The 12,398-nt window shown below is 44.8% G+C and overlaps 1 protein-coding gene across 1 annotated transcript in view; it reads right to left on the bottom strand.

Moving 5' to 3' along the window:
- MYOM3 (myomesin 3) overlaps window positions 1-12,398 on the bottom strand; it is a 52,586-nt gene that overhangs the window by 36,568 nt on the left and 3,620 nt on the right. Inside the window, exons 4-13 of the mRNA XM_035120310.2 lie at window positions 10,678-10,835; window positions 10,021-10,116; window positions 9,280-9,368; window positions 7,282-7,326; window positions 5,388-5,528; window positions 4,692-4,853; window positions 3,710-3,851; window positions 3,420-3,619; window positions 1,913-1,969; window positions 582-709 (exon numbers count right to left, since the gene is read on the bottom strand). Coding sequence (XP_034976201.2) covers window positions 582-709; window positions 1,913-1,969; window positions 3,420-3,619; window positions 3,710-3,851; window positions 4,692-4,853; window positions 5,388-5,528; window positions 7,282-7,326; window positions 9,280-9,368; window positions 10,021-10,116; window positions 10,678-10,835 — 1,218 coding nt within the window. The remainder of the gene's footprint in view (window positions 1-581; window positions 710-1,912; window positions 1,970-3,419; window positions 3,620-3,709; window positions 3,852-4,691; window positions 4,854-5,387; window positions 5,529-7,281; window positions 7,327-9,279; window positions 9,369-10,020; window positions 10,117-10,677; window positions 10,836-12,398) is intronic.

Genomic DNA, 12,398 nt, shown 5'->3' with positions numbered 1-12,398 from the left:
CCCTGCCAGTGACACATGGTATCTTCAGGCTGCCCCATTCAACCTCCTACCAACTGCCTTCTTTGCTAGCTGCAGCCTTCAGAGTGTCTTCAAGGGCAGCCACACACAGAGAGCATTGCAAATAGCCTGGATGGGAGGCAACTAACAGGAATGTAGGATGGCACTGACTTCAGTTCTGTCCCGTATTTGCCAGATGCAACACCGTTTCCATTCTGCTGCAGTTCAGTCTCCAACAAAAATGACATATTGCTGTCCACTGTGGTGAAATGTTATTCAATTAATTAATTAATTAATTAATCATTTTGCCATTATATTATTGCACATCATTCACATACAGTGCAAAGGAAATGCAATAATCCTTGTGGGTGGGTGGGTGGACAGGGGAGTCATAAATAATGTATTGTTAGGTATTTTTTGAGGCTGGAAAATGCAAGAGCAGTGCTACTTATTGCATTCGTTCCAGACATGGGATGAATTAGGGAACATCGGCAATTTCTACTCCCATTTCCAATGGACTTCTCCAGCATCCTTAGCAACTAACAGATGATGCTTCTTGTATGTTCTCTGTGCCCTTTCCTTACCTTTTCAACATAGTAACTCAGTGGCTCTTTGCCTCTAGGGTCTGGTTCATCCCAAGAGAGGACCACATACTCTTCCCTGGTCTCACTGGCATGAACGTTGGTGGGTGGCAAAGGGACTTTGATCTTGGCTGTGGGAGAAAAACAACAAGCCAACGTTTCAGCAATTTAATTTGGAATAGAAAAGGGTTTGCTAGGAAGACCAATTAACAGCCAGATGGATAAAAGCTGCCAGATGGAGCAGCCCCCAAAATAGCTGATGAGAAGTACAAATAGAAATTCATGTTTGAAGCCAAATTTATCAAATTTGCACTTCTGAAACATTACGAGAACTGAAACACAGCCAGATATATATATTTTTTTAAAAAACCACTTATCTGAACTTTGCAATGGAATTCTCCAACCAAATATTTGCAAAAATGCATGTATTGGGGGAAAGTGTGTAAAAGAATTGGTGAAAATGCATTATACGAGAAGTTGCTTGCAAAAGTGTGCACATCAGTCAAAACTGCAGATAGGAGAAATTTAAAACTAGCCACCACTGATCAGGCCTCATGGATATAATTTTCATTCTGTTCCAACACCCAATATTTTTCAAAGGAGACAGCAGTAATGGTACCTCAACTTTGCTGCCAGCATTGCTGCTAGACATGGATGGGATAGGGCAGTGGTTAAAGTCCAATCGCTGCATCCAAGGCCAGCCCAGGAGGTTTCACCTCTCAAGGCAAAACAGAAAATGCCACCTCCCAGTAGAACCTCCTCCTCCTTCTCTGCAGCCACCATCTCCTTCTCTGTGCTCCCTCCTCAGGCACCTGGAGGTGGCTCAGGGCAGCCCCAGTGTGCTGAATTTGGTGAGGGAGTAAAAGAAGGCAGTGGTGGTAGGTGGTGGAGGTGGCAGGAGACAGTGAGCGGCACACTTCTTAAAGCCTGAATCTCCTATCTGAGGCAGCTGTCTCACTGCGCCTCATGCATGGGCCGGCCCTAAGTGCATTCACGCAGCCCCCTCACCCCCCTCCAGCACCATCCAGTTAAGCAACAGTGATGGTGGTGTTGGGAGGGCAGCTCTGCAGTGTCACCCGACCACACACCCCACTTCTAGGAACTAGGGCTCCTCAGGTATTTAAAGTACAAAGAAATCAAGGGAAGTAAATGTTTTTCGGAGAACCTTTAGCAGAAATGCCCATCCAGAGCCACTTCCATTTTGAGCAATATATAGTTATTTAGGCATTTCTAGTCTGCTAAACTCTTAAGTGATTATTAGTTATATAAAGAATTTCTCAGGCACAACATTAATCATTGGTGGGGAAAAGGACAAAGGTCACATGTGAACTTACGTTCCAGTTCATCTTTGGAAACTGTGATTGTCCTCATTCCATCATCATAAGGGATATCTAGACAGGGAGCAGAGAGAGAAAGAGAAAGAGATGGAGACGAAAGAATTACAAATTGAGTTTGGGGGCGGGGAATGGCCAGGATGCTACCTGGCTTGACTAGGGGCTGTGGCTGGGAACTGACCTGCCCCCATTATGTCCAAACAACATATATGTGAGCTTAGTGGCCTTAAATCCATAGTGGGGGTTAGTCTTGAGCACAGTGGATGAGTTGGTCCTAAAGCTCTTAAGCAACCATCCAATGATGGTATAGAACAGAGCTTTCCAAACTTTGCATGATGGTGACACACTTTTTAGACATGCATCATTTTGCAACACAGTAATTCAGTTTTGCATCATTTCGCAACACAGTCATTCAGCTTTACTAGCAAACCGGAGGTTAAACTAACCCCTTTCCAGCCCCAGGACAAGTGTGGGGAGCATTCGTGCGACACAGCTACACACTGCAGCTGACACACTAATGTGTCATGACACACAGTTTGGAAAGCTCTGGTATAGAATCTAGAAGGCTGAAGCTTGTGCCCTTGCTCCTTCAGCTTCCAAAACAATCATGCAGATTTGTGTTAAGCTTGTGCTAGGCTAAATTGGTGGGTGGGAGAGCCTACATGGTGAGGAATATCCCCCGGGGGCCTCTAAACTGCAAGGGGGCAGAATGCTTCAGAGATATTCTTCAACATGGCACCCTCCAAATTTTGGTGGGCTCCAGCTCCCATCAGCCTCATCCAGCATGGTCACTGGTCAGGGATGATGGGAAGTGAAGCCCAACAACACCTGGAGGGTACCACATTGTTTAAGGGACCTGAAGTTGAGAGAAGTCCTCCCCTTTCCTTACTGTCACCATTTTGAACTACAGGGGACTCTTGTATGCAAAGTGTTGCAGTTGCTAGTCTTTTTGTTCTTCTTGTTTTAGGCTGGGCCAGAATAATCAGCCTATATTTTTTTTCCTAGTCACTTTTGGGGTATGGCAATAATCTTAGGGAGTTGTTTAAAATGTGTTAATTTTTGTCAGGGGGCTTACAAATAAGACGAGGTGGAAAATAAGTAGAAGAGGATTTTGCCCGCCCTCTCTGTTTCATAAACAAGAGAAAAACAAAACTATGTTGCTGAGCTGCTTTCAAAGCAGACCAGTGACATTCCCATATGTCTTCCAGAATGGATCACTGGGAATGATGCTCTGTTGTGACATAGTGCCATTGCCTGGGGCATTCTTGGGGGGGGGGGGAGATGACTGCCCCCACCAGCCACTTTTGATAGGACATGTGACATTACTCTGAATGGTCCTGCACAGAACTATTGCTCTTGTAGTCTGCTGACACAGGGTAATTGTTCTGTGTTTCAAACATTAATATTGTTTTATTTGGGATTACTGGTGGATTTTATGATCTTGGAGGCTGCCTTGGATGTTAAGAAAATAGCAACTGTCTTGGAGCAATTAAAAAACCCAAAGTACTTAGCACTCTTTTGCTGTCATTTGGGTCTATCATTGTCACTGGGTCGCTGGCCTTCGATGGGTTACTGATGCCTGCACGGTTGACGGCCTTCACTCGGAACTGGTATGTCTTCCCTTCAGTGAGACCTAAAACAGGCGATCTGCAGGCTTTCACGAGCTTTTCGTTGCATAATACCCATTTGTCTGTGCCTGCTTCACACCTGGAAAAAAGAAGGACCTTACAGTTTGGGTGCAACATGGTCTGGGAAAGAAAGAGATCTTTGCAAGATCTGTGGCTTCTGAGGACAGACCTTTCAATGTAGTAGCCGATGACAGGACTTCCACCATCATCACTGGGAGTAATCCAGGAAAGTATGAGACTGTTTCTATTCACATCATGGCATTGCACGCTAAGGGGTGACCCAGGAGCTCCAGCAGTTTCAGCTTCAGCATCTAAAGATAAGAAAAAGCCATGCTTAGATGGTTTCCTGTAGGTCAGGTTGGCCCACAAGCTGGAATGGCTCCCAGGTTTTATCTTCTGGCCCTTGAAAGCACGGTCATGTTTTAGAGAAGGCACTGTACAAAATTCATCTACAGCAGGTATGTGGAACTGAATCCGACCAGTGAGCTGGATCCTTATTTCCTCCCACTCACCCACAGGCCCAGCTTGAAAAGTAGGCGGGACCATTCACTCGATCTCACAATGACAACCGGTGACTCGTTTTTGCACAACGCTCTGTAAACCCTGTCAATTAGTTGGTTGTCGGGATTTGCATAGCACTGTGCATGGAAGCCCTGGCAATCAGCTGATCAGGAGGGCTCTCAAAGCACTATGCACAGAGTTTTGGAAGCCCTGACAATCAGCTGGTTGTTGGCACTCACTAAGGACGATGCAAGGAGCTGTGAAGGTGCCACTGATCAGCTGATGGCTGGCACTTGCGAACCCTCTTTCAGCCCAGATGCATCTTTACCTGCCCTGCACTTGGCATCCTAAATGACATCAGGTGTAGGGCTGGTGCATGTGGCTTTGCCAAAACAGCCTCATGGGCGAAATGGGAAGACCTGGTGGACCTAAGCCTGTAGGCAAGAGGTTCCTCACCACTGACCTGTGGTTTTGCTTTCGCTTTTTCCCTAAAGACTGTAAGGCTCTAAGCAGGACCTATGTTCTTTTTAGTTCCATACAGACCATTGACATTTTAGGGCCTTTGTAAATTATATACAACAATTATACAACAATTGTAAACAATTATACAACAATGCCGTCACCAAACAGCAGCAAACAAGTGCACCTACCCCTAACAAACACATAAGCTCTTTGCTCGTTGTACCCATCGTGTGTCGGTATGCGGATGCTGTAAAACCCTTCATCTTCTTTGTAAGCGCAAGAGACTGTCAGGGAAGCCTCTTGGGCCTCACACTTTATTTGCCGGCGATCAGAATCTCTCAGCAACTCACCTGAGTGCAAGAAAAAGATGGTAACTGAAGACTTACCTAGTTGGTGGCTTCCTACCAGAGCTAAAACGTAGCAAAATTTCAGAATGTGAAATTATAATTCCAGCCCTATTTGGGAATGTTAATGGAAAACTAAATGCAGAGGGTATTCTTGCATAAACTCTCAATCTTAGATAATTTTCTTAAGAATTTTGTCCCCAAATTCATTTAATCCCTTCTAGCATTAATTTGGTAGAAGCCAAGTGCTTTTCATCCCTTGCCCCCAAGAGAAATCTTCCTGTAATTAGTACCAGGAACCAGGTATGTAGCATCAGGAGTCACGTGCCCCCCCCCCCAAAAGTTCCCTGTAATGGAATGTGGCCCTCAGGCTGAAAAAGGTACTCCAATCCTGGTCTGAAGTGTTGACTGTATTGGGGCCCCACTCCAGACAACAAAATGTATTGGGCCAGTATTTTCTTAATACTTGTCAAATGGCAATAGTCGTGGATGGTGGGTTTTTTTGGGGGTGGGGTGGGGGTGGGGGTTACAAATACAGACCATCTCTGAACCAGCGGATGTCTCGTTGGTATTCCTGCAAGTCTGATGTAAAAGTGCAGCGAAGTGTAAATGGCTCCTTCTCTCTAGAAAAGACAGGTCTCAAAGTGCTAGCAAAGTCAGCTTCCAGGTCCCTGAGTGACTCTAAAAAGAGAAGATGAGGTTGGGTAATAGCATCTGGCCTTGGCAGATGTAAGGAGATAGCAATTTCCATCCAGTGCATCTGGCTGTTAACCAAAAGGTTGGTTGTTTGAGCCCACCCAGGGACAGCTGTAGGCATCATTCCTGCATTGCAGGGGGGTTGGATTAGATCAGGCATCGGCAACCTCCGGCTCGGCAAGTCCCCCCCGCACTGCGGTAAACCGGCGTGGCGCGGGGACTTGCCAAGTGGCGCCGGAAATCGCGTCTATGCAGCCGCAGAAGCGATTTCTGGCGCTGTGGACATTTTGGAAATGGGCAGCCAGCACCGGGAATCGCTTCTGCGCAGCCGCGGACATGTGCAGAAGCCATTTCCAGTGTTTGGGACATGGGCAGCGCGGCACCGGAAATCTCTTCTGCTCTTGTGTGGCCCATGTCCGGCCCACGGATGATAGTCCGTGGGAATCCTCCAGCCCACGGGCAGAAAACGTTGCCGACGCCTGGATCAGATGATCGTTGGTGTCCCTTCCAACTCTACAATTCTATGATTCAATGATCTGTTCATCACAATCAGTGCTATTTCCATTCAGCTACAGTTCAGCTTCTGCTAAAACCTAACTTTGGTCATCCCGCTATCTCCTATGGCCAAAACTAAGGTGATTAATGATGCAATTAATTAATTTAAATGCATTTGAGAGGAAGGGAAATGTAAAACACATGGAGAAAACAACTAATTTTTTACATAGTGTTTGCGGATCAAAAAACCCAACCATTTCCATTCCTGACTTCTAATGAGCATGTGAATTGTAACAATTTCTGCTCTGGTTTTCCATTTCTGTTGGAACTCTCTGACATCCGCAGCTTTCGGTTGCCACAAACAGCCAAGCTCACAAGCAGAAGACAGTGCATGGAGCTATTCTCTGCTCTTTGCATCCAGTTTAAGGAAAGTGTGGAACTGCTGTGATTGACTCATTCATTATTTTTATTGGGCATCTATAAAAAACCCTCCTCCAATCATAGCTATGCTTTTAAAAAAAACCACTTTAGGGTTCCTCCAGACAACTTGTTTATTGAGCATTTATCCTGATTTGCTTGCAAAAACACTTACTGTACTTGGAGGTTATACAGTGTGCAGTCTTTATTGAACATTCATTCTGGTATGTTTGCAGGGAGGTTATGTAGCTTCTGGCATTCATCCTGATTTGCTTGCACCTACCCTCCATTCGGAACAAGTACAAAGAGGTTCTCTCCGTGGGCAAATGTGTTGTGCCACAAATCCTGTGGCAGCCATTTTGCGACTGGTGCTCACAACACACTCTCAAAATCCCAAATGCGCCCACAGGCCCTAAAAGGTTGGCAACTCCTGGAGTAAGGCTTATTTGGAACAGGATCCTTTCTCTCTCTCTCCACAGAATAGACATAGACCTGCTTCCCAGTCACCATTTAGACATCCTTCCAGTGGCATAGCAAGCCCTGCCAGCGCCTGGGGCGGACCAAAGATGTTGAGCTTTTTTCGGGAAACCGAAGTTGTTGAGCCCCCTGAGGAACCGCAGTGGCACCCGCAAACTCCCCTGACGCACAGCAGCCAACATAAAACACTGCAGACCTCCACCCCTGGCTACCTGCGCTACTGCTTTCTCCCCAGCATTCCCACCTCATCATCTGGGCAACAAAATGGCCCCAAACTGTACTATGAAGTCACATGCCAGGCTAAACCAATAAAGGGAAAACCACAAAATAACTACAGTTTTGTACTTACTTTTATATATCTCTGAGTCAAATCCAGACTCCTTTCCATAATATTCTACAAAAAAAGAAAAAGTGAGAGGAAGGGAATTGATGAGATAGGCATTATATATACTTACAGCTGGGATGAACAATCTGTGGCCCTTCAGAAGTCATTGGTCATCCTTAGTGAGCACAACCAACAGTAAGGGATGACTGGAGTTGGAATCCAGCAACAACTGGAGGGCCATTGGTTCCCAGTTCCTGGTTTATAGAATTGTATTTCAGTTCTCAGAGTCTAAATGATAATGCCCAGGAGCTGATCAGCAGATCCTTCAAAGTAGTGTTCACGTTCCCCATTTCTCCCAAGGTCATAGCTCAGTAGTTTTGCATGCAAAAGGACTGGGTTCAATTCTCTGGTTTCTCCAGGTAGGGCTGGGAAAGACCAGTCTCTGTCTGAAACCTTGGAGAGCTGCAGCAACAATCCTGAGCTAGATGGATCCATAGGCTGACTTGGAATAAGGCAGCTTCCTATGCTAGAAGAACTCCAGAAGCAGTTCTGGTGGGTTTCCTTTGGGTGAGAGGGTGCTAAAGCCTTGGAGGATTCTGCATTGTTTGGTTTATTTTGAAGTACAGTGGAACCTCGGTTTATGAACACCTCGGTTTATGAATTTTCGGTTTATGAACACCGTGGACCCATCTGGAACGGATTAATTCATTTTCCATTACTTTCAATGGGAAAGTTCGCTTCAGTTTATGAACGCTTCAGTTTATGAACAGACTTCCAGAACCAATTATACCCATGCTTCAGTTTATGAACGCTTCAGTTTAAGTACTCCGCGGACCCGTCTGGAACGGATTAATCCACTTTCCATTACTTTCAATGGAAAAGTTCGCTTCAGTTTATGAACGCTTCAGTTTAAGTACTCTGCGGACCGTCTGGAACGGATTAATCCACTTTCCATTACTTTCAATGGAAAAGTTCGCTTCAGTTTATGAACGCTTCAGTTTATGAACAGACTTCCGGAACCAATTGTGTTCATAAACCGAGGTACCACTGTATACAGGCAGAGTGTAAGTGAAGGCAGGCACTCTTGGAAGGTAGCAGGTCTGCTAACTCACATTAGATATCTAGAGCAACTTTCCCCTTCAATTTCGTTGTTCCCACAAGGGGACAATGACAATAAAGATATATTCTATTCTATTCTATTCTGTTCTATTCAAATTCTTTGGACTACAACTCCCATCAGCTCCAGATAGCATGGGCAATGCCCAGGGATCATGGGAGCTGTAGTCCAGAACATCTGGACAGCACCAGAAGGCTGCCCTAGAAAGAGGCCCTATGTATCCACAATGTGCTTAGAGGTAACTCACAGATCTTACTGTCTCGGCCTCATAGCTGCAGAGGAAAATCTCCTCTATACCACCATAGGAAAATCCCAGTGGGTTACAGGGATCCATAATGGAACAGATGGGGACTGAACCAAAATAAACATGGGAAACAATCTGGTAAACATTGTGGATGATGAAATTATATGTTGCTTCTGTTACAATGGGTCGTTGCTATAACAGCAGATTAAGGTAATTTTACATCACATGGTAATGCAAAGGTAATTTTCCATTTTTACTGCAAGGAACTTCTTCAGGCTCCTGAACAAATATTTTGTTATATCATTATGATGATGGTTTATTAATTTATATACTGCTTACTTGCCAAGGTGGCTTCTAAGTCGGAGAATTTAGAACAAAAATTAAATTATCAATGAAACAAGGTCAAAATAAAAAAATTTCTGAAACACAAACATCAGCAAAACTTTTAAAAACAAATATGCATAACTCAATTATATTGCCTAGGTAAAAAAGGTAAAGGTACCCCTGACTGTTAGGTCCAGCCGCGAACGACTCTGGGTTTGCATTATGTACAAACACCAACCATTTTGCAACGAGGGAGCTGCAAGTAAGATTCCTGAGAGAGTCCTAAAGCATTTTAGAGAGAAAAGAAAATCACTTCCCCTTGCCCCCGTCCACTTACTCCTGACGAGCACTGTGGCAAATGAGTAGGCTTCACCATAAGCATTTTTCACTTCTACACTGTATTCGGCAGAATCGTCCAAGGAGCACCTGAAAGAAAGAGCGGAAGCTAAAAGCACCTGGCCCTGAGGGGGCCCCAAGAGGCCACAACAGCAATGAGTGCCAGACCAGAGTCCAAGGGCAGGAACGGGGCGCCTTTTTCAGCCAGAGGGCTGCAATCTCTTGAGGGGAACTTTCCGTGACCCACATCCAAGTGGTGGGTGGGGCCAGAGGAAAAGGTGGGCGGAGCAATTGACGTGATTCTAGCTGCACAAAAGTGAAAGGTACACCTATACACATACACACACCTTCATCCTTCAACCAGGAAATAAGAGACATCATTGTACTTCAAGGACCCATTCCAGCTAGGCAAAAGCACTTGTGTAGGATGAAGAGGAGGGTCAGGGAGGGGGTGGGACTTGGGGCTTGGGGCTTGGGGCTTGGGGCGTGGCCTAGGGAGAGTCTCAAAGGATAATAGACAAAGAGGCTGGGAGGGTCACAGTCTATTGAAAGTGTTGGGGTGCCACACAGCTTTCAGTCCGGAAGCCCCGATTCCTAATATACAAGTGTGTGCTTATTTTTAATACCTGTGGTTGGACTATTAAGACATTCTGCAGAGAGCTCAGAGGAGAAATGGCACCTGATGTTTCAATAAAGATAAATCACAATCTGGCTTTTCCTTGCTTTCATGCCAATCCGTTACCTGCTGATGTCCAAAGTCAGCATTCCAAACTCATTCTTCATCGTATATTTCCCCGCTGGAGCCAGACGAGGGTCAATCCGAACTCCATTTTTATACCTAGTCAGGTGCAAATAAACACATACATGAAAAGAAGCAGCAAGGCCAGATTGCAGGAAAGGATGGGTGAATCTGTAAATTTTGGTTATCTAAGTTTCTCGTTTTGCCCATCTTAAATTCAGTGCTCAATGTTTCCCCGACAATTTGTGATTTTCTAAGAAACGGAAAGAAGTCCTCATGATAATTTGACAGCATTTTAGTGCCAATTTCCTCTAAGAAACATATTTCTGTATGCAGTTTTTTTTAATAAACATTTTTTTGCAAGCCATCTCTCCTAATATAATGCACTTTGTGTTATTTTCGATAATAAATGCATTTGTATCCACACTTTAACCAAGTAGATACATCTTCATACACTTTACTTGGCTGGAGAACTTCATTTCAATTTTCAGAGAAGTGTGAATGTCAAAAGGATGGCTGTGTTTCCCTTTGATATTGCTTCAAAAAGGGGGGGGTGTTTAGCAGGGTCACCTTCCAACGCAATCTGAATCAAATTTCCCACCCGCAGCCCTAATTGCAGGGGGTTCTTGAAACTGAATTCCTCCATCACTGCCCACTCACCAAGTCACCTCTGGCAGAGGAGAGGCCAGAACTGTACATTCCAGTTTGACGCTCATTCTTTCCCAGACTGCGTGAGCCCGGAGAGGGATCCAGAACATGGGAGGCCGGCAAGAAAGCAGCTCCATGACCTCCTTTTCTAACCTTGCCTTTGCTTCAGCCTAGGACAAGGACCACAAACAGCTTAAAAACCTTTTATCTTAGTGTTCTATAAATACACTGGCAGGAATGGAGCAGGCAACTCTTAACACCCTTCTGTTTTCTGCTACAGAATAATCAGGCAGGCCCTTTCTGGAACATTGGAAGCTGCCTTATATGGAGTCAGACTATTAGACCACCTAGCTCAGTATTGTGTACACTGACTGGCAGCAGCTCTCAAAGGTTTCAGACAGAGAGTCAAGCCTGTGAAGGCGCAGTATCTCGTGGAGCAGCTCTCCCAGGAAGCTTAAGTTTGCCTCCAGACTGTCAGCCTTTCGTGGGAGGCATTCGGGAGCATACTGTAAATTTTAAGTTTGTGTAGGTAAGATGGGTTAAAATGTTCTGCCGCCTTGGTGCACTAAATCCAAATATATATACCTTTGTAGCTAGGAAAGTGTCAGGAAAATCCATTGAAAAGTGTGGGATATGAGCAAAGGATTTACAGGAAGATGTTTGACGTGCAGCTTACCTGTCACAGTATTTCTATTTAAATCATATAAATTAGCATCTATACATACAAATCCGTATATGTAGATACGTGCCCTCCTGGGTTGGATCCAACTAGCTTTTACTCAGAGTTGACCTATTGAAATTAATGGTCATTGCTAATTTGGGTCCATTAATTTCAGTGGATCTACTCCAAGTAAATGTTAGTGGAGAGCAACCCCCTTCTTTTTGGAGATGGATAAGTGGCCACTGTATGGAAGTAGCATGTCCACAATTTTGGAAATCCAACACGTTTCTTTATCTTATAACGTACTGTTTCGCAGAGGTACAATGGTTGGAATGGTTTAACAGTAAATTCATCTTCTCTGGGGGCTCTGTGTGGGGTAATGGTGGTCCCCTAACAACTCTCAGCACCCTTAAACTACAGTTCCCAATATTCTTTGGGGGAAGCCATGATTGTTTAAAGTCAGATGAAAATGCTATAAATGTATAGTGCATATGGGGCTTGTCAGGGAAAACGGTATGGGAATTGTAGTAAGGACAACTCTGAATCCTTGGTTGAAGCAATGTAAGCTGGGAGAGACAGTATGGCAGTCTGGGTCTTTAACAACCCTGGCTGTGTCTCTCTCTGCACCGAATTAGCTGTTTGCAAAGGAATGTGTTAATTGCCTTTGGTGGGAAGAAGACCCAGGTGATATCTATTTCTTTGTGGCATGTGAAGGGAGGGGGGATGAAAGGCCAATTAGAGAATCCCTTCCACCTGAGGTCGACTCGCTCTCTATTGAATTGAGAAGTAATGAGGGAAATGTCTTTACCACTTGCCAATATACAATTATGGAATAAAGTTAAGACAGTTGAGAATAAATGGGTTATATCTAAGGCCATTGGTAAAAGTTACTTGATGTGATGTTCTCATTGGTGGGATCACGCAACCCCACCTGGTACCTTTCTGAGATAAAGATGGAAGCCTAAGCTTCTGCCAGTATGAAGCTGTGAGAGGGGAAGGGGGGCCCGTGGGCTCTGCCTTCTGACTGCTTTGCAAAAATATGATATATACTGCCATGTACGTATGTATTCTT

This window comes from Zootoca vivipara, chromosome 6 (genome assembly GCF_963506605.1).
Source record: "Zootoca vivipara chromosome 6, rZooViv1.1, whole genome shotgun sequence".
Classification (NCBI taxonomy): Eukaryota; Metazoa; Chordata; class Lepidosauria; order Squamata; family Lacertidae; genus Zootoca; species Zootoca vivipara.
Note: the sequence above shows the minus strand (reverse complement) of the source record. Positions and strands in the feature narration are given on the sequence as shown.